At 31.7% G+C, this 24,309-nt stretch overlaps 1 protein-coding gene across 1 annotated transcript in view; it reads right to left on the reverse strand.

Moving 5' to 3' along the window:
* Positions 1–24,309, reverse strand: part of LOC108909158 (43 kDa receptor-associated protein of the synapse homolog) — an 82,864-nt gene that overhangs the window by 39,324 nt on the left and 19,231 nt on the right. Inside the window, exons 2-3 of the mRNA XM_023455497.1 lie at positions 23,015–23,084; positions 16,018–16,258 (exon numbers count right to left, since the gene is read on the reverse strand). Coding sequence (XP_023311265.1) covers positions 16,018–16,258; positions 23,015–23,084 — 311 coding nt within the window. The remainder of the gene's footprint in view (positions 1–16,017; positions 16,259–23,014; positions 23,085–24,309) is intronic.

The raw sequence follows: 24,309 nt of genomic DNA on the forward strand, positions 1-24,309 counted from the left end.
GTACATGAAAATTTATGTGTGGTTGCACCCAGGGCAGACAATTGAAATTACTTATTATTTTGAAGATCAGTCAGTGGCGTAACACATACTTTTTATAAAAGGTATCGATAAGTGCGGAATGCACGCCACTGGCTTTTTCTGTCAAGCTGAGGTTTTGTGTATTAGTACTAGTGCACTGTGGTATTCACCACATAAAATTTGAGAACAATTAGTTTATAACTCCAAGAGATATTAACAAAAAATGAAAAAATAAATTCAACTTCAACACCCTGTATTTCGGAAAGGGTTCAGATTTCGAAATAAGTTTATATAGCAAAGTCCCTATAATTTTATCGGATCTATCTTTTCCTGATTTTTTTCAGAATAAAAATGGGACACCCTGTATAATAAAATCCCCTTTACAGAAATATATTAACTCACCACAGTTATTACTAGTTGTATATTGTTTAAAAATGACTTCTAACATTGATTACTTAAATAGTAAAGCAGAATCGCGATTAATACCGCAAAAATCGCTTATAGAAAAGAATACGACAAGTTCATCGAAGGATGGAAGAGCAAAAGGTAACAAATACAGATGAACGAGTTGTGCTTGCTTATCTTCAGAAAATGTCAAATGTATTAATTTGAACATCATTTCATCTGATTTAAAAAACCGAAGTATTAATATTTCAAACAATACCAACTGCACATTTCACATTCATTTAAATAATTAAGATGTTAAATATTTGAATAAAGCTTTTGAAACATTTGTTAGTAATATTTTATTTGACGTTACAAGGTACTTCTGTCAGATCAATAATTAAAAAGGTGACATTTAGACTTGACGTTTCTCAGGTTCTTGATGTTGCCATGGTAACTTTAAAACACGCGCGTTTTTTTAAGTTGGATTTAAACACTCTGGGGCGTGCTTTAAATAAGTAAAATAGGGTACCAATAAAAAAAAATATTTCAAAACTGTGTTTAAGTTTTTATGTCTTCTTTTTTAAAGAATGAAGAATTTCGTCAAACAAACCGTTAATTTTTGCTATAAATATGAATACCATAGCATTTTTTTCATAGCGGATGAAAAGACATTTCAAATGAGGTTTCATAAGCCCCTACTTTCCAATTAAAAATTTAGGAGTTGCAACTGCCACTCGAAGGGAATTGAATTTGGGGATGAAAATTTTACGTTGCAAGATGTTATTCAAAAATCCAAAATCGACATGCCTCGGGATTTTTTATAAATATGCACAATAATTTGGATACTAAAATTTATTTCACTTGATTGTTCCACACTGTATTTCAAAGCCACCCATAATAGAACAAATAGGTAACAGTCGAGTCGAGTGTAATCCTTAATGCCGCACATTCTAATTACCGTTCTCTACACCGCTCGGGCTGTAATTTTCCTTGACGTCGACCCGCGAGCGTCACGGTGCTCGTCTGACGTCTAAATAAATAATTTGGACGTCCATTTTAACGAGCGATGCATTTAATATCTCTGAAGGGATGAGGGTTCACTTAGTGTAGAAATGAATAATAACGCTAATGCCAAAACATCTTAAATCCCGTAGGTTTCGCCGCTAGGATGGAGCGGAACATATTAAGATAGATTACATAAGAATACGTATCATCCATTTTTCATTATTAACTTCATAGTCCAGGCGGTATCTGTTTCGGGTTGGGTAAAACGCATATGATCGGAGATTTTTGCTTTAACGGCTTCTAAATAACATCAGAAATGATAATATTTCTATTCAAATAAATAAAACGTGGGCTTAATTGTTATTGCAACAAAGTATAAAAAAATAGCAAAAAATTTCATTTTTTTCTTGGATTTCTCGTCGACAACTTAGCAACTATTCATTTTAGACAAAAATGGAAGGGGAAAAAAGTTTTGTAATTAAATTTTGAACAAGATAGAGTTAGTTGCAATTCGAAAAAATAATTATTGTTGTTGCAAAAAACGGAAAAATCATTTAAAAAATTGCAAAAAAATACTAGTTTATTTGTCAAGTTTTTTCAGACACTTGAATAATACCTAGGATCTTCATACTTTTCTCAATTAAACTTCTTAGTGCATAGAATCATCACACCAAATTTCATCCAATTCGGTTCGATAGTTTTTACATAATAATTGTTTAATTTTTTTATTTTTTTTTAATTAAAAAATTTTCAAAATCAAATTTCTAAAAATCTAATGCCTTTGAATACTTGAAAATTTCACCACAAAAAGAAGAGCTCTCAAGCTTTAAAATGGTTTTTGAAAAATTGATTGATTGATTGATTGATTGATGATTGTTTAAACATTTTCGCAATTTTCACGCTTATAAACAATTGCATTAATTTATATAAATTTTCTAAATTTGCAATCACGGGCGTCCCATTTAAAATGTCACTTAAAGATATTCAAGACCGCGTGAAATCAATGAGGTATCAGTGGTGGGGGGAACAAACACATATCTACTCCGATCTGAATTCTCGAGTTCAAAACTGCGACGCTTGGAAAAATTTTACTTCTCAGCTTCTAATGGACCAATTTCGATGATTTTTTTTAAATCAATGTCTCGCAACTTAAAAAATTCAATTATCATATTTTCAACTACCTTTTATTATTAATTATTGGACTTTTGACATGCCTACAAACAATTACTTTAAAAAATGATTAATTTATTATGTTTATTTATTTACTATGTTAATATTCACGACCAAAATTTTTGCATGTTGCACCAGGTAATACTAGTAAGTTTGTTTAAATATTATAAAATTGTTTAAACAATAATTATTTAAATAAATACCTGAAAATTGGTATTAATTTTTAGTCGTACGATAAATTTCTAAAAATCTTTCAGAAAAAATAAATTGTGAATAATTATAATTTTAATTTTTTCGTTTACTTTCAAAATATTTATCTAAAATTTATTTTTTATTTATATAACAAATTATAAGAATCTTTTGGATACTTGAATAAACAGTACACACTTTTCATTTTTCAAATTTTTAACTATTTATTTCAATTTTTATTTATATTTAATCTAATCTAATTCTTTTATTAGTTGGTGATTTTTCACATGCCTCATCAGTATTATCACAATCTATTTCGCCGTCGATTTCCTCGTCCTGCAACTGTTAAATATCATTTTCTAACGACTCTGATTGTCTTCTTCAAAATCGATTTCGAACTCGTCTACTTCCACTGTTTTGTAATCATTTTTACACATTTGCCCTTGGCAATGGGTGCAATACTCAAAGCATTTTTGAACTCGAGAATTCAGATCGGAGTAGCTGTGTTTGCTCCCTCCACCACTGATACCTCATTGATTTCACGCGGTCTTAAATATATTTGAGTGACATTTTAAATGGGACGCCCGTGATTGCAAATCTTGAAAGTTTATATCTGGAAAGTACTCGGAATGGCAAACCTAATTAATCGGATCGTCAGACTTTTTTTTAAATACTAGTCTTTCCGAGTATTTTCAAACCATATTAAAAAAAAAAAATTGAAAAACACATTAAATTATTGCAATTGTTTATTAGCGTGAACATTGCGAAAATGTTTAAACAATCACCACCACTTACCAAATACTCCGATTTGAATTTTTCAAAAACCATTTTAAAGCTTGAGAGCTATTCTTTTTGTGGTGAAATTTTCAAGTATTCAAAGGCTTTAGATTTTTAGAAATTTGATTTTGAAAATTTTTTAATTAAAAAAAATAAAAAATTTAAACAATTATTATGTAAAAACTATCGAACCGAATTGGATGAAATTTGGTATGATGATTCTATGCACTAAGAAGTTTAATTGGGAATAGTATGAAGAAGATCCTAGGTATTATTCAAGTATCTGAAAAAAATTGACAAATAAACTAGCACTTTTACAATTTTTTAAATGATTTTCCGATTTTTGCAATAACAATAATTATTTTTTCGAATTGCAACTAACTCTATCTTGTTCAAAATTTAATTATAAAGCTTTTTTTCTCTTCCATTTTTGTCTAAATTGAATAGTTGCTAAGTTGTCGACGAGAAATCCAAGAAAAAAATGATTTTTTTTTGCTATTTTTTTATACTTTTTTGCAATAACAATTAAGCCCACGTTTTTTTTATTTGCATAGAAAAAATTATCATTTCTGATGTTATTTAGAAGCCGTTAAAACAAAAATCTCCGATCATATGCGTTTTACCCAAGTATACCCTTTTTAAAATAGATAGCGTCTGGACTATTCACTTTTCAGTACCGCAGGAAGCTGGGTTTCCAATGACAGCCGTATATTTGAGCGTTTTTTCTTTAAATCGATATTAAATGTAATTGATGTCTATAAGCATCGTTCGAGCAACGTTAAATTTATATTTATATGAAAATATTTCATTAAAATACGATTTTATGAGAAATTTGCTACAAATACTTGTATGATCAATGTAACACCTAATAAAAATCATAAATATGCCACGTGTCTCATTTTAACCGATACAAGTGAATATCTTGGGGAAAACAGTTGCTGACCTTGAATTTGAGTTTAATTGTGAACTTGACAGTCAATTGAAGGTCAACTTCATGATTATAAATGAGACCCTTTATTTTCTACCCTAGGCAGAAAATTATACAACCGGATGTGATCTCAACTTTGATCTTGCGGTTAAGGTCAAGGTCACAGCTAGTCCAAATAATTCGTCATCCCTGGAGCAAACTCGGAATAAGATGTTTGACCCAGGATCGATGCGATTTTTGTTAAGTTACTCAATCATGACTTTCAATTTGATCTTGACCTCTATATTCAAGGTCATTTGAAGGGCGAGCACAGAAATTGACCTTGTTGACCTCTACAAATGTTGTTAACGATGTTCGAGACCATAGATCAGTGATCTTGTATTTAACCTTGAACGTCATTTGAAGGTTGATTAAAGGTTGACTTTGTTTCATTTTGACCTTGACCGCAAGGTAACTAAATTTTCAACCGAATCCATTCCTAAGGCAAAAAATAGAGGGTCCCATTAAAATTATGAAGTTGACCTTCAATTGATCGTTAAGGTCACGGTTAAGGTCAAATGCAAGATCAGCGGCCGCTTCCATCAAATTAAGTGAATAAGTTTCATGTAGGTTATTTTTTGATCGGAGGCTTCGTTGACGGGATATTCACGTGATTGGATTAAAATGGGACACGTGGTATACTTACTAGGAATATATTCAGTAACGGATCCCTGTTACTGGAGCGAATACGAAGACTACCAAATGACAATTTAGTTTTATGTGCAGTTGTACAGTGGCGACTCTTGACTTCTATATCAAGGAGGACGGAAAAATTTAGGTACAAATTATGTATTGAAAAAAAATCTATTATAATTGAATAGTTTTAAGTACTATTGAAATATAGGGAAAATGTGCTCAATATTTTTTTTATAGTAAAAATTCATTCTTCTGCTTTTGTCCGAAATAAACTTTTCAGTTAAATTATTCATTAAAATTTGGTTTTCTCTACCACTGATTTTTCAATAGATAGTATAGAAGTGCTGTTAGTCTATCTTTACAGTCTAATTTTAACTTTTACAATTAAAAAAACACAGGAAACGATCGCATACCCCAAACATTGATATACAAGTTCAGAAATTGATAAAAGAGATATTTTTATTTTTTTTTATAAAATGCAATGCAAAGTGACTATTTTATTGAAATGTCTTGCATAAGTTACTCTACCCTCTACACAGTCAACAATTTGTAGTAGTTGTTGTTACCGCTGCTGTTGTTGTCGTTGTTATTGCTGTTATTAATCTACAACAATAGCAACAGCAACAACATCAACATTTTGATTAAAATTTTTAAGAACATAATTTATACAATATATAGTAATAATTTAAAACAGTGGTATATTTACACCGTAATATATTTGCCAAATCGTTATTAAAATAAATTACCAGTGTCCTGGTTAAATTTATCAAACTTTAGAGATTGGTTTAAATTTAATCCTTTTCCGTGAGGACTTATCTAGACCGGTCTACCTGTTGGCCGTAAAGAATGGCTTTCTAATTGTAGGTATACATCATAATGCTATAAAAATGATGCACAACGACATACAAATGTTTATACCATTTTAATGATTTGTTCAATGAATAATTTAAAAAATGGCGAATGCGCCAGTAATCAAATATTTAATAGTTAATACTTCAGGCATATAAAAAGAAAGTATATAACTTTGAAATAATGGATTTGGACTGTTCAACTGTGACATAAGGGAGTACTTTGTCTATGTATATCATAGTTGTTGCCATTGTTTTTTTTTTTTTTGGGGAAATGCTGATTTTCTCATTGCCCTACATACAAAAGTTTTTACAATTATCTTCAAAGTGGTGCAGAACAAATTACTGAAAATTTAGTTTTTTACTCGTATAAAATAAGGTTTAGACAATAAAGCTTAACGATAGCACTGAAACAGTACGTAGGTAATAAAATTTTACATCACGTAAATAAATTACGTTTAATAAGAAAACAAGGCGGTGAATAGCTATTATTTGTTTACAAGCGGACTAAACAGTCGAAACTGCATACTAAATATGCGCTACTCCCACTCCCTCGTTCACTGCTGCGCAATGGTAACCATGACCACCGCTGTAAACATTTTACATATTTAGGGGCGAGCTGCGAGGAGCCTACGTATTCGTTTTTTTCAAATGAATTTTTGCAAGTCGAGTTAAATTGACTGCACTTTACAAATTTCCTGTTTAATGTACTAAATTTTAAATTAAATTTTTTTTATTATGAATATTCCTAGGGGGGGAGGGGGGGCAGCGTCCCAGAGACCTCCGCACCAGCCACCACTGCGTATATAGTTAATAATTATATACAGATTGTCCCGTTTATACTTCAAAAAGGGTGAGTGGAACGAAAATTACATGATTAATACACAGAATGCCAAAATAATAAAAAAATAATATACACACGCAAATAAGCTAAAATATATAAAATGCAAAATAATGTGAGAGGAAAGTTAATTTTAAATAGAAATTCAAATAAAAAATTTGACAGATAGCGAAAAATACACAAACAGTTTCTTATTTTGTATAAAAAAGGATATTAATTAACATTTGTTTAAAGACTAGAAACAGCATTCAAGCTCTGCTTCATAACACAGGGCACTATATTCCTAAATTCTGGTTCTTTTTCTCAAAAATGTAATGCCTTTTATGTCGTCAATAAAATATGTATTTATTTATTTTTGATTAGGCAAAGCTAAAAAATTAACCCTTAACTCATACTTTTAGCGCATTAGTTTTTCAATTTTTTTTGCAGATGACATAGTACCCAAAAAATAAAGAAAAATTTGCCACAACTAAGTAACTTCGGTGGTCTATGTGTTTCAAATAATATATAATTTTTATGAGTTTTTTGAGTAATTCGATCCCTTTGGCTCTTAGATACACTACTGATTATACAGGGGGATGGAGGATGGAAATGGAGGTATTTTTGAGCATTTACTCAAATAAAATCATTAAAATGATGACTAATGTTATTAATTGCTTTATTCGAGTAAATAACCGAGTGATTAGTGGTTGTCATGTCATTTAAGTAAGTGTTTTCAGTTAGTTTTTTAAGTTTTACTCGAAAATCAGGCTTTTTTCGAAAAACAAGAGAGTAGTAATTTGTAGAAAATGTATACTATTATTGTACTATTTTATTTAGAAAAATAGGACACCGATACCCTATATCTCCGCCAATGGAACATGTAAATTTTAGGAAAAGCTCTCAGATTTTGGGCAATGTTTACATAAATGCATGTGTCCAATTTCAAATTATTTCGCTTACAAGTTTTTAAATTATTTAAAAAAAATTAAAAAATTGTTTTGAAGTTTAACACTCTGTATCTTTTTGACACAGCGTCCTAGATAAAAACTTTATAGGAAAGACTCCCCTTAAAATTCACCAAAGAATACGAGGTTTCATTTTTGGTTATCATTTGTGAATTACCCTTTATTTCTATATCTGTTAAAACAGAAACAAATAAAAATTGTGATTTGAATTATATTTCCTAAATATTAATAGCAAGGACATAAAGTTTAATACTTTTTAAGTAAGTCGCACTAATTTCGAATCATCCTGTATATTATTGTTAGACAATCTACACTAATACAATTTTTGGTAATCAATTTATAAAAAAATCGATTTTGTCTAATGGATGTTGCTAAAATCAGGATGATAAGTAGGTAATGCATACAAGAGCAATTGCTTGATTTTGTTTATTGTGAAATTTGATATTTTTTTCTTAATGAAATATCGAAAACGTGGTTATTTCCCAGTATTATAAAAAACATCCCCAGGAAAAAAATAATTTTTTATTGTATAACAATATACCTACCAATTATTATCAACCAAGCTTTCTATACCTATATGAAGGCATGATTGGTGGCGCCGGAAAGAATGTAAAGGGTGTAATTATGATTGATCTTATTGTCGTAGTGGAATCACAAATTAACGTCCCTTAATTTTCGATATTCAGGATGTAAATTCTAAAAAAATTACGCTAAACGATTTAATTCTAATTATAGCTTGGTTAAGCGTTTTTGTTACATTCTGTGTGCGTGTGCGTGTTGTGAAACAAAATATTTCAAATACAATAATTTTAGTTTGACCCAATCCAATATTTACCAATAAATTCTGAAACTTCCGAGAACCCATCAAAAGTTAGAATGCCTTTCCATTATTTTAATAGGCGGAATTGTTTAGATATACGAAGGAAGAAAAGCACGTCTCACCAATCACTTAATATTTTACCAGTTTGCCAGAGTTAGAAACTTTCGAGTACAGATAGAGGTCGTCCGAATATTTCGTATACATGAAGTCAAAGTCAGATTTATGCCATCGTACATCACTCGAAAGTAATTTGAATAAAAAAAATCTAAATCTTTCGTCACACGGCAAAAAAAAAGAGTTGGCAATTGTTCGGATACAAGTCCATGCAAAATATTTTTATATGTTTTATTACTAAATTGGGCAAAATGATCCGGAATACATAAAAAATAAAATCAAAGTTCAAATACAAATTTAACAAAATATACATACTTAATAAAATTATACTAACTTAAACATTACATTGAAAAATATGCAATGTCAGTATATGTCACAAATGTCATCTTAAGTGACAGAAAAATGTTTAATTTCTTTTAGGCTATTTACCAAGAGAAACATTTCTGGATATATTTTTCGTTCCCATGGTATGTTTTAAAATAACATTCTTTGGCTGGCCACAAAATAAAGGTGTAAAATTTTCATACAAATATTGCACCAACCATACAAGAGAACTACTTTAGATTGGAGTCTCAAGGAGTGGGAGAATGCGCACTTAATCAAGTGATTGTTGCCAAAACATTTTTAGGATGAACTAATCCAGCTTTCTAGATACGAGTATTTGAGGGGTATAGTTTTAATCTGTTTGAAAAGTAGTATTATAAGCCCGAATAATATAACTTTAAGCTAATGGTGTCCAATTCTATTCACCCAAATTTTATAAATCTAATAATATTTAGTAATTAAAAACAGTATATTAAATAAAACCATGCCTGTTTACTCACCTCTAAATCGTTAATCGGAAGAGATCGAAGTATACTATTATTTTGAGTGTTTTTACAGTTGACACATAAATATTTCAAAAAGGAAGCAACAGCGAATGCGATTTAATTTACAAATAAACAACTAGCATAAAAAAAGATAAGCTCGAATTCTAATATGACATCACCATGACATGTACACGTCAAAAATGATTTTAGTTCAAAAATATTGTTACTTTGTGCATAGGCTTCCTGGAAATTTTAGGGTTTCGTTTCTTGAAACAAAATAGACTGGCATTACTTTTTGTGATATTTTCAAAATTTGTCTTGTTATACATATATCTCTTTGGACTTCTCGGGAATTTTGGCTGAGCATCCCACTTGCCAAGGATTTTCTATGTCTGAATCGTCACTTTCTTGAATCATAACTTACAAGTTGTGCCAAATATACAGGGTGATTCACAACTATATCCAAAAAAATTTGGGAATATATGCGTCATCAGAAATGGAGTTAATATCGTAAAATTTTTTTTTGTAAAATCGTTATAGTTTCCGAGAAAAAAATTATTGAAGTTAGCATATCTGGACAACTGTAGTTTCTAGCGTCATTCACAATACGCGTGGAGAGCCACGTGGCCTCAGCCACTCCGAATATTTGAAATCCGATTTTACAATCGTCGTTGCGGTAGTATTTACAATAGTTTTTTAGTAGTTGGTGTCAAAGATGGCTTGCATGTATAGCAACTCGAAGTAGATGGATATCGTTTTAATTTATGGTGAAGCAAGACAACATTTGTATTATGGTGAAGCATTTGTGTTATAGTGAAGCACGACAACATTTGTGTTAGTTCGTAGAAATTGAGTAAGACGGACCCAAATGTGTTTACACGTTGGTGGACAAAATTTTGAATAGTTGTAACATCAGGTAGGTATGTCAAATTATTTTATTATTTAAAACCACAAATTAATTTTATTAATTCATAATAACAATAGCGGCAAAAGCAGTTGATTTGCTGATATAAAATAGGTGCTATAAAATTCTATTTATTTCTTTCTTTGTGAAATTCTTTCAAGTTTTTATCCGTTTTTATCAGACTGCCGGTTTTACAGTGGACCAGTTTCCAGTGCCGTGTATTTCTAATTATTTGCGAACTGCCCTTTTTGATTTTTTCTTTACAAAATTGTGTTTGTAAGAGTCCCCTGTACATCCAAAATTTATTTTTTGGATAAGTTCTGAATCAAAAATCTAAAATTTCTAATGACAGCAGATGCCACTTGACAATAAATATTCGGTCTCATAGTAAAGAGAACATTTTTTTATGTTTGTTTTATATATTTTTAAAATAGGTATTTATTTTTTTGGTTTTAATAAAATTTGTTCAATATTTGAGCATGCAAAAAACTTCATAAGCACTGCGGTCATTAAATATCTTACTGGTTTCGAAAATATCCGCAACCAGTAAAGAACACCTACAGACCTTAATACTTAAGAAGCTCTAGCAGCTTCCCCCTATCTAGTAAATAGTCTATAATAGTTCTCTTGTGTATGACACCAGCTCCGCACCCAGAAAACGTCATAAAATTTACGTAATTGTTCCTAAAATCGTGGCAGCAACAAATTGTATCAAACTTTCATACAATATTGCTTGAAAATTTGAGAAAATCTGCAATTTGTTGGTAATAATTTTACAATTATACAGGATGTTTCAGAAAGACCTCTCGTAAATTCAGGGGGTACGACAAAAATAATAATTTTTTGTCTTATGAACTATATGTATATCTCCTCTTGTTTTCGAGATACAGAGCGACAAAATATAATTTTTTAAATAGAATTTTTAAGAAAATCTCCAAACGGTGCGAAATATTTTTTTGAAATTTTATATATCGGGGTTTTTAAGGATGCCAAATTTGCGGGTCTAATTATTTTTTGGTTGTTTCATAGAGGGCGCTAGTTATGTACATTCCTATTACATTTTAAGTTCTAATTTTTTTAAGGTTAGGTGTTTTACCATTCGGGCTCCAATTTCTAATGTACAATTTTATTTTCTAAAAATAATGTACTCTTGTTAGAANGTCTAATTATTTTTTGGTTGTTTCATAGAGGGCGCTAGTTATGTACATTCCTATTACATTTTAAGTTCTAATTTTTTTAAGGTTAGGTGTTTTACCATTCGGGCTCCAATTTCTAATGTACAATTTTATTTTCTAAAAATAATGTACTCTTGTTAGAGCTTCCTAATGTGGACGGTTTTCGAGAAAAAAGGCGTTTAACTCTTACAATATCACGATGTAGAAAATAAGTGACTTTTCCCAAAGTAGACTTATGTCAAAACTTATTGATGGCTGTCTCGTAAACAACATATACATTCTTAGTAATATTTTAAACTCTAATTAATTTTATATGAAAATTTTAGTAACTGTAATTAGTCATTACTAACTATAGACCGATCAAAATAACTCATTTAGAGGAAAAAAAAAGAAAATTGTTACCTGGACCTTCATAAGGGAAAAATGGTAAAGGGGCTTATAATAAACGAAAAAAAAAAAATGCGTGAGCAGGGGCGGCGGAGGGTTGATTTGGGGGGTTGAAAACTCATGAAAAATTGTATCATTGGGATTTCTGGCGAAAGTTGACGTCAGACAAAGAAGTATCTAATACAAAAGTTGTAGATGCAAAAATCTACAACTTTTGTAGAGGTCATTTTTTAACATAACCTGAAAATTTCCGAGAAAAATGCAAAAAACAGGTTTTNATTATTTTTTGGTTGTTTCATAGAGGGCGCTAGTTATGTACATTCCTATTACATTTTAAGTTCTAATTTTTTTAAGGTTAGGTGTTTTACCATTCGGGTTCCAATTGCTGATGTACAATTTTATTTTCTAAAAATAATGTACTCTTGTTAGAACTTCCTAATGTGGACGGTTTTCGAGTAAAAAGGCGTGTAATTGAACTCTTACAATATCACGATGTAGAAAATAAGTGACTTTTCCCAAAGTAGACTTATGTCAAAACTTATTGATGGATGTCTCGTAAACAACGTATACATTCTTAGTAATATTTTAAAATCTAATTAACTTTATATCAAAATTTTAGTAACTGTAATTAGTCATTACTAACTATAGACCGATCAAAATAACTCATTTAGAGGAAAAAAAAAGAAAATTGTTTCCTGGACCTTCATAAGTGAAAAATGGTAAAGGGGCTTATAATAAACAAAAAAAAAATAAATGCGTGAGCAGGGGCGGCGGAAGGTTGATTTGGGGGGTTGAAAACTTATGAAAAATTGTATCATTGGGATTTCTGGCGAAAGTTGACGTCAGACAAAGAAGTATCTAATACAAAAGTTGTAGATGCAAAAATCTACAACCTTTGTAGAGGTCATTTTTTAACATGAAAATTTCCGAGAAAAATGCAAAAAACAGGTTTATTTCTGAGTTTTCGTTTTTTATTCCTCATTTCCGCAGAAATAATTTAATTTTGACTAAACTTGGTGAAAGTATACCTTTCTTTGTCTTAAATAACCTCAAATTTTTTTAGATTAAAAAAATCAAGAAGTTTCTGAGATATTCATTTTTTTCGGCCTGAAACACTTTTTTTTAAAGTAAAATTCTACTTAAAAAAATCATCGTACAGAGTTCTGCCGGTAATCATTTTTGTTCGTTTTGACATATACTTTTTGGTGAAATAAAAAAAATTGTAATCACAGTTCAAAAACATACTCAAAAATGCAAAAAATTAAAAAATGTCATGCAGCAATGAATTTTTCAGTAATTGTTGATAATTTGTTTAAATTTAAAAAAAATCAAAAACTGATGCCACCATTCAATTGTACGGAAAAAATACAAAAAAAACTGTCTCATTGTTTGACCCAAAACTATTTTTGTACAGTATTGCTATAAACATAAGTCGAATAGTGAATAAATAAAATAAATAATTTTTTTTTCCCTAGGATCAACTAGTGTACTTATTTTGTTTAAAGTTTGATGTATTCATAGATATACAGTGTGTCCAAGATAAGGATGGGATAGGCATTAGTATCTAGGAAACGGTAAGAGATACGGGGTGGCTCAGATTAGAAAAAAGTTGTGTTTTTTTATACCTAACAATATGCTGTTTAGAAAGTTTTAAAATTCTGGGTAGTTCCGGAGATATCCGGAAAAACCCGAAATTTTGCAAAATTGTTTAATTTTTTCTGGCTTTATTTGAAAACGAATTTTAAAATAAATTACATATTTACAATGCCACTTTTTTCGCTCTATACAATGGCGTCAACATTTTTGCAATCCGACGTTTCGTCTTCGAGGGGCCATCATCGGGTTAATTTTTTTAAATAAGTACCTAATATCTAAAGTCATTTTTAATTCTGAATTAGATAATATTACTATTGTAATTGATTAAAAAGTTTTTAGCTTGTTTTAGCTATAATTAAAAATTTTTTCTGAGTACGGCTCTGAACGCTTTCAAAACATCTATTGGATGAAGTCATAACAGTATACAAGTCAATACCGCACAAAATACCCAACAATTTTTTACTGTTAGCAATACTAATTAGAAATAATAAAATATTTCATAAATTCGTATTATTTTTTTATTAGGTACAACTTTTTAAATTATGGATTAAAAAAAATTGTTGGACATTTTGTGCTGTATTGACTTTTATTCTCTCCTCTCTCTCTCTCTCTCCTCCAATAGATACAGGTATTTTGAAAGCGTTCAGAGCCGTACTCAGGAAAAATTTTTAATGATAGCTAAAAACCTTTTTAAGCGATTACAATAGTAATATCATCTAATACAGAATTAAAAATGACTAGATTTTGTCATAAAAATAGCAGCGATATATTTAAAAAAATTAATCTGATGATGGCCCCTCGAAGACGAAACGTCGGATTGCAAAAATGTTGACGCCACTGGATAGAGCGAAAAAAGTGGCAATGTAAATATGCAATTTATTTAAAATTCGTTTTCAAATAAAGCCAGAAAAAAAATAAAACGATTTTGCAAAATTGCGGGTTTTCGGATTTCGCGTCAACAGTAGACTCTGCTGTTAATACTTTGTATTGCTGAAATCTCAAATCGTCCAGAGATAATTTATCATTTGTGCATTTGTAATTCGACTTAGATGTTTATAGCAATACTGTACAAAAATAAAGTTTTCGGGCAAACCACGACACATTTTTTTTTTTATTTTTTTCCGTAGAATTGAATGGTGTAATCAATTTTTGAATGTTTTTTAATTTAAACAAATTATCAACAATAACTGAAAAATTCATTGTTGCAAGTCATTTTTTATTTTTTTTCTGCATTTTTGAGCATGTTTTTGAACTATTATTACAGATTTTTTTATTTCACCAAAAAGTATATGTCAAAACGAAAAAAATTATTATGGCAGAACTCTCTACGATGTTTTTTTTAAGTAGAATTTTTCTTTGAAAAAAAAGTGTTTCAGGCCGAAAAAATGAATATCTCAGAAACTTCATGATTTTTTTATCTAAAAAAATTTGAGGTTATTTAAGACAGAGAAAGGTACACTTTCACCAAGTTTCGTCAAAATTAAATTATTTTTGCGGAAATAAGAAATAAAAAACGAAAAATTAGAAAAAAAACTGTTTTTCGCAGTTTTCTCGGAAATTTTGAGGTTATGTTAAAAAGTGACCTCTACAAAAGTTGTAGATTTTTGTATGATCTACAACTTTTGTATTAGATACTTTTTTGTTTGATGTCAACTTTCGCCAGAAATCCCAATAATACAATTTTTCATAATTTTTCAACCCCCCAAATCAACCCTCCGCCGCCTCTGCTCACGCATTTATTATTTTTAGGTTTATTATAAGCCCTTTTACCATTTCCACTTATAAAAGTTCAGGTAACAATTTTTTTTTCTCCAAATGTAATTTGGTTGGACTACTACAGTCACTAACAATAACTAAAATTTTAATATAAAGTTAATTAGAGTTTAAAATAATACTAAGAATTTATGCGTTGTTTATGGGACATCCATCAATAAGTTTTGACATAAGCCTACTTTGAGAAAAGTCACTTATTTTCTACACCGTAAGAGTTCAATTAAAAGCCTTTTACCTCGAATATCGTCCACATTAGGAAGTCTAACAAGAGTACATTCTTTTTAGAAAATAAAATTGTACATAAGAAATTGGAGCCCGAATGGTAAAAAACCTAACCTTGAAAAAATAAGAACTTAAAATGTAATACGAATGTAGCATAACTAGCGCCCTCTATAAAATACACAAAAAATAATTAGACCAGCGTATTTGGCGTCCTTAAAAACCCCGGAATACCAAATTTCATAAACATATTTCGCACCTTTGGGAAATTTTCGTAAAAATTCTATTTAAAAAAAATATTACAACTTTATTTTGCATCTACAGGGAAATAAGTTAAACTAAATAGCCTTATTTTCACTTTAAGAATCCGTGGAAGCTTCACTAGCAATATGCATTTCTATAATAGTGGGACACCCCGTATAAAAATCACCTCACCTTTCTCTTGGCGATGCTGTGGTGGATGCGCGCCCTGCACGCCTGGAAACAACCCCACGTCAGGCGGGGGCGTCGCGGCGTCCTCACTTCCGTATACGTGTCTCGGTGCAGGCTCGAATAGGAGTCGTTCCAGGGCCAGATCTGCTCCAGGCCGTCGAGGGGGTGGTGTCTGGAGCCGTCGGGGGACGACAGGAGGCGCGTTGCGGAGAGTTGGTGACCCACGCCGCTGAAATTACTGCAAATAAAGATGAAAAATGCTTTAATTTTTCTCAAAGCACGACGATGCTTCACGTAAATGGGTCTCGTTGAACTTTAAGCGACCCGAATACATCAACGTAGGGGAAATATTGGTTCTAGTTCGATATTTCGGGGTTGGCGTTTGATTTTGAACTTATTTGAAAGTAATTTGGTCTATCAGGGAAGTTTTCATAAGAGAAATTCTACGGGGTGTCCGTGAACTGTTGGGCCATTTGTCGGATTTAGGCAGGCCTTGCAAAATCAGTGTATCAAGTTTATACCGCGTGTATTTTTTAACCTGAAGCCTTCAAATGTCTCGAAAAAAGTCAATAATAATAATTTAATCATTCCGCGGGGGAATACATTAGTGCTAAAATTAGTTCCTCTCCCCCACCCCTTGTTGGTGAGGAGGAGGGTAACTTGGAAATCTTGAATAGGAACCCCCTTTTTTTTCCAGATTCGAATTTTACGCCTAAAAGTACGTAGGATTTGTTTGAAACATTTTTTTCGATTCATGATAGATGGCTCTGTATAACCTTCTGACTAGCAAGATTGATTACCCCATACTTTTAAGCTTGATTGTGTTGCTCATTGAACTAATTTTTAACAAAATCTCCTTTGGGATGGATTTTATAATAAAATTGCAAATAATTGCGCTATTTGTGACGATAATTTAAGTAGTATATAATTGGGTAACAAACAATTCTGTTTTCTCTATTTTACTTAACTGGTTTTATTTACATTGTACATTTGTAATAATACACAGTACCACAAAAAAAATCGACGAAAGGACTCCTCAGCCAAAACTATCGTATTAGGGTTTTTTGGGTCGCTGAAACCGAATCTGCAACTCATTTGGTCTCATCACGTTAGAGTTTTTTTCTAACCTAAAAAAATAGCTGAATGNTTCTACGGGGTGTCCGTGAACTGTTGGGCCATTTGTCGGATTTAGGCAGGCCTTGCAAAATCAATGTATCAAGTTTATACCGCGTGTATTTTTTAACCTGAAGCCTTCAAATGTCTCGAAAAAAGTCAATAATAATAATTTAATCATTCCGCGGGGGAATACATTAGTGCTAAAATTAGTTCCTCTCCCCCACCCCTTGTTGGTGAGGAGGAGGGTAACTTGGAAATCTTGAATAGGAACCCCCTTTTTTTTCCAGATTCGAATTTTACGCCTAAAAGTACGTAGGATTTGTTTGAAACATTTTTTTCGATTCATGATAGATGGCTCTGTATAACCTTCTGACTAGCAAGATTGATTACCCCATACTTTTAAGCTTGATTGTGTTGCTCATTGAACTAATTTTTAACAAAATCTCCTTTGGGATGGATTTTATAATAAAATTGCAAATAATTGCGCTATTTGTGACGATAATTTAAGTAGTATATAATTGGGTAACAAACAATTCTGTTTTCTCTATTTTACTTAACTGGTTTTATTTACATTGTACATTTGTAATAATACACAGTACCACAAAAAAAATCGACGAAAGGACTCCTCAGCCAAAACTATCGTATTAGGGTTTTTTGGGTCGCTGAAACCGAATCTGCAACTCATTTGGTCTCATCACGTTAGAGTTTTTTTCTAACCTAAAAAAATAGCTGAATGGTAGAATTCAACAAACCAGAGTTACGTATTTAAAGGTCAAAGGTCATTGCTTACCAGCAATTAGGCCATGCTTGGCCCTTTTTGCCTGCTAACTTACACTACCCTCCACCTTAACAATCACAAACATCCATGGTACGACAGGAAAATTCTTTCGAATTTTCCTGCTGCGTGCGGGATTCGAACCCACTACGGTTTTGCCGCGCAGCCCTGGCTAGCCTCTGTAGGCAAGCCTCGACCGCTTTGGCTACCGCCCCGCCATGTTTACATATTTAGTATACCGGGTGATTCAGTTTGATATTCGCGGCCTCGTATCTCTTTTATTTTAACAAATAGCTATAACAAACCCTATATATTTTTAAATCGCCGTTCAAACTCTATCAAATGATATTATTAGGTCGTCTCCATGGTAACATAGGTCAAAATTGCTATAGTCAACTGTTTTTGTTTAAATGGCACCCATTATATTTTTTTATCAATTCTGTGAGATATTTTTTTTCTGTATTCAGTTATATAAGGAAGTCTATAGTTATATTAGAAATATTGCTAGAAATACAGCAAAAAAGATTAACCCTACTTTCAGTAGTTTTATTCTTACAAAGTTCAATTGACTTAAGAACTGCTGTTAAAATTCTGTACAGTCTGTACAATATTATTTGTTGATATAGAATTCTAAGAAAAGAATAAGCCAATAAAGTTCTGTTAATGGAACTACTGTAACAATTTGCCGCAGCAGGGGCGTGCCTTGAAATTTTCATTTATAAAAGTTGTCTGAAAATAATTATACACGTTAAACACGTTACTCCCCGACTTTCCTTTCTTTTATTTTTCACCTATTCACCGATAATACATTTACGTAGAAACACGCCTTCGTAACTGGAAAACACAGTATGCACTGCAAGCTACTATGACGAATGCCACGCTGTCAATGTCTTTCTATTTCAAGTGTCGAATGCGGTTAATTCCATGAAAGAGACGCAGGGGTCTTCTTGGAATTCTATCTCATTAAATATCGTACGAACTGTACCTTATTCTGCATTATTATATGCACAGGGTCATTTACATAACGTTAAATTCCCCCCCCCCCCCTTTCTTCATTTTTCTATTTACAAAAAATGGTAAAGACCAACGTTGTCATAGTTGAAATTGTACAGATCGAATCTGACCCTTGTTTACTATTTACATAGATACTATAGAAATGAACAACTTCAAATTAACTTATTTTTACAAGAATTTAGAAGTATTTAAGATGAGCCAACACGTGTTTCGTAAAATAGATACATTAATGTGCTTAAAACTTGTAAAAAACGATATAAAAGAATATTCTTAAATTTAAATAAAGTAAAAATTTAACATTAGCCATGTTATCCCTAATGAGCAGGCTCGGGAAGAATAGCCTCATACGCAGATGAGATCTTGTTGATATGTCATCGCTGTCGTCATTAGCGCATTTTCTCTTATTTTGCTTAATCTTGGCATTTTCTAGGTCTACCAATATTGGTTTTCTTGGTGCTGTGCTGTGTCAGTCTGTTTATCGAGTGTTTTTTTCTTCTAGTGGTTTATACTCTTAACCAGAACCAAATTTTTCTTGAATGATATCCTGTTGCGAGGCTACTTCGCTTACAAGAAAATATCTTTAATGCGCATGCTCAGTAACGTTGTTATAATTTAAATTTATTAATTACTATAAAAGTCTATATTGTTCTATAATTTAAAAATATAAATTCTATAATTCTTTTAGTTTATCACTTGGGGTTTGAAACTTCTTAAATATTTCTAATATTGCCAGAATATCGCATATTTAAGGTCATGACAAAGAAGCCATTTTTTGGCACTTATGTCCAAAGTACATAAGGTCGAAAATCGATCTAGTAAAAATACTGAGAAATTCTCCATGACTTCCTCGTGTACTATGGTGTCGAGACACCAAACAACTACCCGTCGTTAACTGCCTTCGACGGTCTCCTTTTCTATTTGCATAAAGAGGTAACACGGTGATAAGAACAATACTTTATTTCCAATGACGTTTTATTTACTTTTTCATGACATCTATTTTTTTTATACCTACTCGGTTTTTTTCTTATTTTTCTAACAGAAACTACTAACGTAACCTAATCTAAATTCCTAACATCCTCCCACCTGAGGAACCTTTTTATTAACACAAAGGTGACTCACAAATAAACAAAGGAAAACAATATTAAACAGGTTACAAAATAGGAGGCATTACAGGTATCTTTTTGGCATATGAATCACTCGACCACTTCGCGAAATTCTTTCGGGTGCTCTGCTCTTTACACTCATTCCCGCACTTTCATGATCACAAGATNACAATTTAGGGGGGATAAAAGGTGAAACGACACCTATCGCACGCCACTAGAAGAAGCCAATAAATGGTTTCTGCCATATTTATGCATCCTTTAAGCTAGTAAATCTGTCTGTTGAGTTTGATAAAGAAATATTAACTAATACCGGAGCTACAGGAAAAAATAGTTTATTATTTTTAAATTTCAACGCCCTGTATCTCGAAAATGAGCCGCTTTAGGACATATGTTTATTAAGTAAACTGCACTTATTTTTGGATTTTTTACATACCATATCCGTTTGTAACACCTATTCATTAACAACCTGTATATTGAAGCCTCCTCTGAAAGGTTCATATTAATTTTTGAAGCGTTCGGGAATATCTAAATGTTCGCATTGGAATTACAACGGAGTAACAAATGAGAATTTATTCGACATCTGATCTAATTAAGCATATGGGTCTAATTAAATTGGAGAGGACACGAGGATCGAATTGACACAGAAACAGCGTTAATATGAGACTAGAATGTCAAGTGCAGGCAAATACAAATTTGTACACATTTGATGAAATATGTTCCAATGTCGTATTAAATCCTCCAGCGGGCAGAGCACTGAATATGTTTTATATAACCATAGAATGAAAACGTTATATGTTGACCTATTTTAATTTTCGAAACATTGTACAAGTACAATATTTGTTACACGAACTTTCTACAGTTCTAGTTTAAATATTTCGTCAATATGACTTTGTGGTATCTTTATCAATTATCAATCAATATACATATATCAATTTTTTACCCATTAAACTGAACAAAAAGTTGAGAAAATTGCGTTCATGAAATACAAACCAATAGAACTACTTTTAATCCAATAAAGTTGTGTTCGGCTATAGGGGCTTACCTCATCCCATTTAACACCACGTGAGACACTGCGCAAAACCATACTTATCCTATCAACTTCTACGTCACCTGTTACGTGGGCGTTGTATAATAATGAAAACGTAATATTGACAGTTGGTAGAGGAAGCGCAAAAACAAACGCTTAGGTGGGGAATTCTGGAAGGAAGCTTAAATAGTTGAGGTGAGAACAGCGCAGAGTGAAAAGTAAGACGATCGGTGTACGGTGAAAATACATAAGTAGTGAAAAATTAAAAGTGTTTAACCGGTATTAATTAGCAGGTAATTATTATTTAAGTACTTTGTTGTTAATTGTTCTATGTAATCTTATGATTGTGATGTTTATAGATGTTTCATGATAATAATTCTTTGTATGTTTAGCTTCCATTGCTTTATGCTCAAGGGCATATATTTTTCTAAGGTAAAATTGTTATAATTATTATTAACGATTGCTCATTATTTATTTCATGTTAAAATATATATATTGTCGTGACTGCCCAGATATTGCAATAACAACTCCTTTGTTTCACATTTAACTTGTTTTATCATGATTACGTTGTTCGAAAAACAAATAATAAAGCATTTCTTGTGCTCACTTTATGTCATACGCATATAAGAGCCTTGTTGAATTTACTAACATTTTCGCCCGTGAGGAATGAATCTGTAAAAAGAATAATTAAATACAAAAAAAAAATTGCTAAAACAGATCTTCCGAAATCTCAACTCATAGCTGGATTGCCTCCCGTATGGGACTCCAGTACCTTCCGGCCCTGCCGGCTAACTAACACCAAACCTCTTCAGTTTTACTTGGAAGTGTGTATGTCTAATTCGAGTGAGGTGACATTTAGTGACACATTAAATGAGTCGGGCGTTAATTATCATTAGCAAAGGATCCTAATTTATGCCTTTTGTTAGCGGTTGTTTTGTATTTATATTTGGGTAGTTAGAGCAACGATCGTGGGTTTCTCTGCCATGCTCTTTCCCCACAGGAGCTCTAGGTGAGCCTGGCACTCTCATTTTATGTTAAATGGTTGTTAATGTTTTTGTTGTTCTTTCTATTTGTCACATGTTTAATTTGAAGACTGTTGTACGTAAATAATAAAGTTAGGTGTATTTACTCTGCTTTTGTTTTATAAAATTAAACCATACTTCCCCTCTTTAAAGTTAGTAGCCAGCGCCTTTCGGTCAATTAAAAATAGATGTATACAACGTAGGTATTCCTTATGACGATCACATATTTTTGGCCACAACTACGTTTATATTTTATATTTTTTTCGATCAAACCCGGGGTTGTTATACTACAACACCCTGTACAAAAGTAAGCCACGCGATATACCTGACTTGAGGCAAAAATAATAATAAATAATTTGAACATCTCCTTCGTTGAAATTAAGTTATTTTTAGTTTGTAGCAGCGAATTTCGTCAAGCAGCTAAATTTATTTTTTTACTTATAAATTTACCATTGAAATGAGGTATCAACTCGAAACGGGTTGAATTTGGAGATGAAATTTTTATGTAGAAGGATCTTATTTTTATAAATAGGTATGCACAACAGGTGAGATACTGAATTTATTCCACACTGTATAACATTTTATATACAATATAGAATCTTATTTTTAGAAACGACGCAAAGGTTCAATTTCTTGACCGGTCTCTTGGAAAATTTAAATGTCAAAAATTGTTAAATGATAAAATCCGTTTTAGAAAGGAAAAACTCTCCCTCAGGAATTCTTCTGGTTTGCAAATTTACAAATAGTTTCACGTTGCTCTCACAGAAAACTTTTCCGAGGCCTCGGGCAAGTTGCGGTTCGGCGGGAATTGACGCAAATTTTGACGTTCAAACGTAATGGCCGAAGATCCTTAAGGGGGTCCTTTTAAATCAACTTCTCAACTTAACTTATCAGCTACATAAGGAGAACAACCATTAATTTCAGCCGCATCCTTAATGAATTTTCTCTCGCGTTCAAACTTTGCCAAGAGAGCAACCCCGGTGGAATAAGAATTATTGGCCATTTCCCGTTAACTTGGGACAGAGGACCAGTTTGTTAGGTAAAAATATCAGGTTTAACAGAAAATCATTCATGTATTAAATTATGCATTTTGTATTATATTACAAGGGAAAATAACATTAAGTAAATTGAATATATTTTAATGAACTGAATGACACATATTCTCTAGAATAAATATACAGGGTTCTTCACGGTAAGTGGCCTATTAAACGTTCCAGAGGAACCAAAGACGATATGACTGAAATTTTGTTTACGGGGGTTATCAGATATGTTCTCTTCAATGAAAATAATGTCATCAACGTAGCACTTCCGGTTATACCGGAAGTAGCTGTCGACTTCGTTATTTTAAATGGAACACCCTACGTGTTATTACATTATCGACAAGATAAATTAAAAATAAGTCAAAAATGTTAGAGCTTCCCTGTACCTAAATCAGTTTACAGTCAGTTTACAAAAAAATTTACAGATGCAAGCGTTTCGAAAATGCCTTATATCTTTCTTCGTTCTGGGAGCATTTACTTGCTTTTCGGAATACACAAAGAACACATCTGTCAAAATTACATGAAGAAAATTATACTAAGTCTCATTTTTCACATTAGGGGACACCGGGGCTTGTTGTCGCAGGGGTAAATTGTCGCAATTACTATAATTCCGAAATTAGAAAACATTGGCCTATAAATCTCTATCACAAGTTAATTAGAGATCCCTTCTTTATCTTCCCTCAGTTTGAACTTAAACCGCTAAGATGGCAGCACCATAGGGTACTATATAAGACTAGTGCGCACGTCGTAAATTTTCGTGTTAAGAATAATTTAAGTGTTATGCCCGTTATTGAACGTTAAGGTAAGCAAATTTTATACATAATTATAACTTAGGATGTACGTAATATGATGTGATATTTTTAAATATGTTTATTAATCATATATAAAATTAATTAGATATAACCAATATTTTGTCAAGTGGGGGTAATTTGTCGCATTGTTTATGGGGCAAGTTGTCGTGCAACAACTTGCCTCATAAACAACTACGTGGTTGGTAAAACGTTCATATTGGAAGATTTTAAATACATAGAGATACACTATACAACGGGTATTTCTAAAATATTTTAATTTATCTTAAAATAGGTCTAATGAAATGTAATAGGAACACGTTATTTTATATGCATTGCAGATGGTAAGAACATATAAAAGGAAAACTGAACGAGCACCCGTTAGTTCAGATGTTATGATGACAGCAGCA

Source organism: Anoplophora glabripennis, unplaced genomic scaffold, assembly GCF_000390285.2.
Source record: "Anoplophora glabripennis isolate ALB-LARVAE unplaced genomic scaffold, Agla_2.0 scaffold463, whole genome shotgun sequence".
Lineage (NCBI taxonomy): Eukaryota > Metazoa > Arthropoda > Insecta > Coleoptera > Cerambycidae > Anoplophora > Anoplophora glabripennis.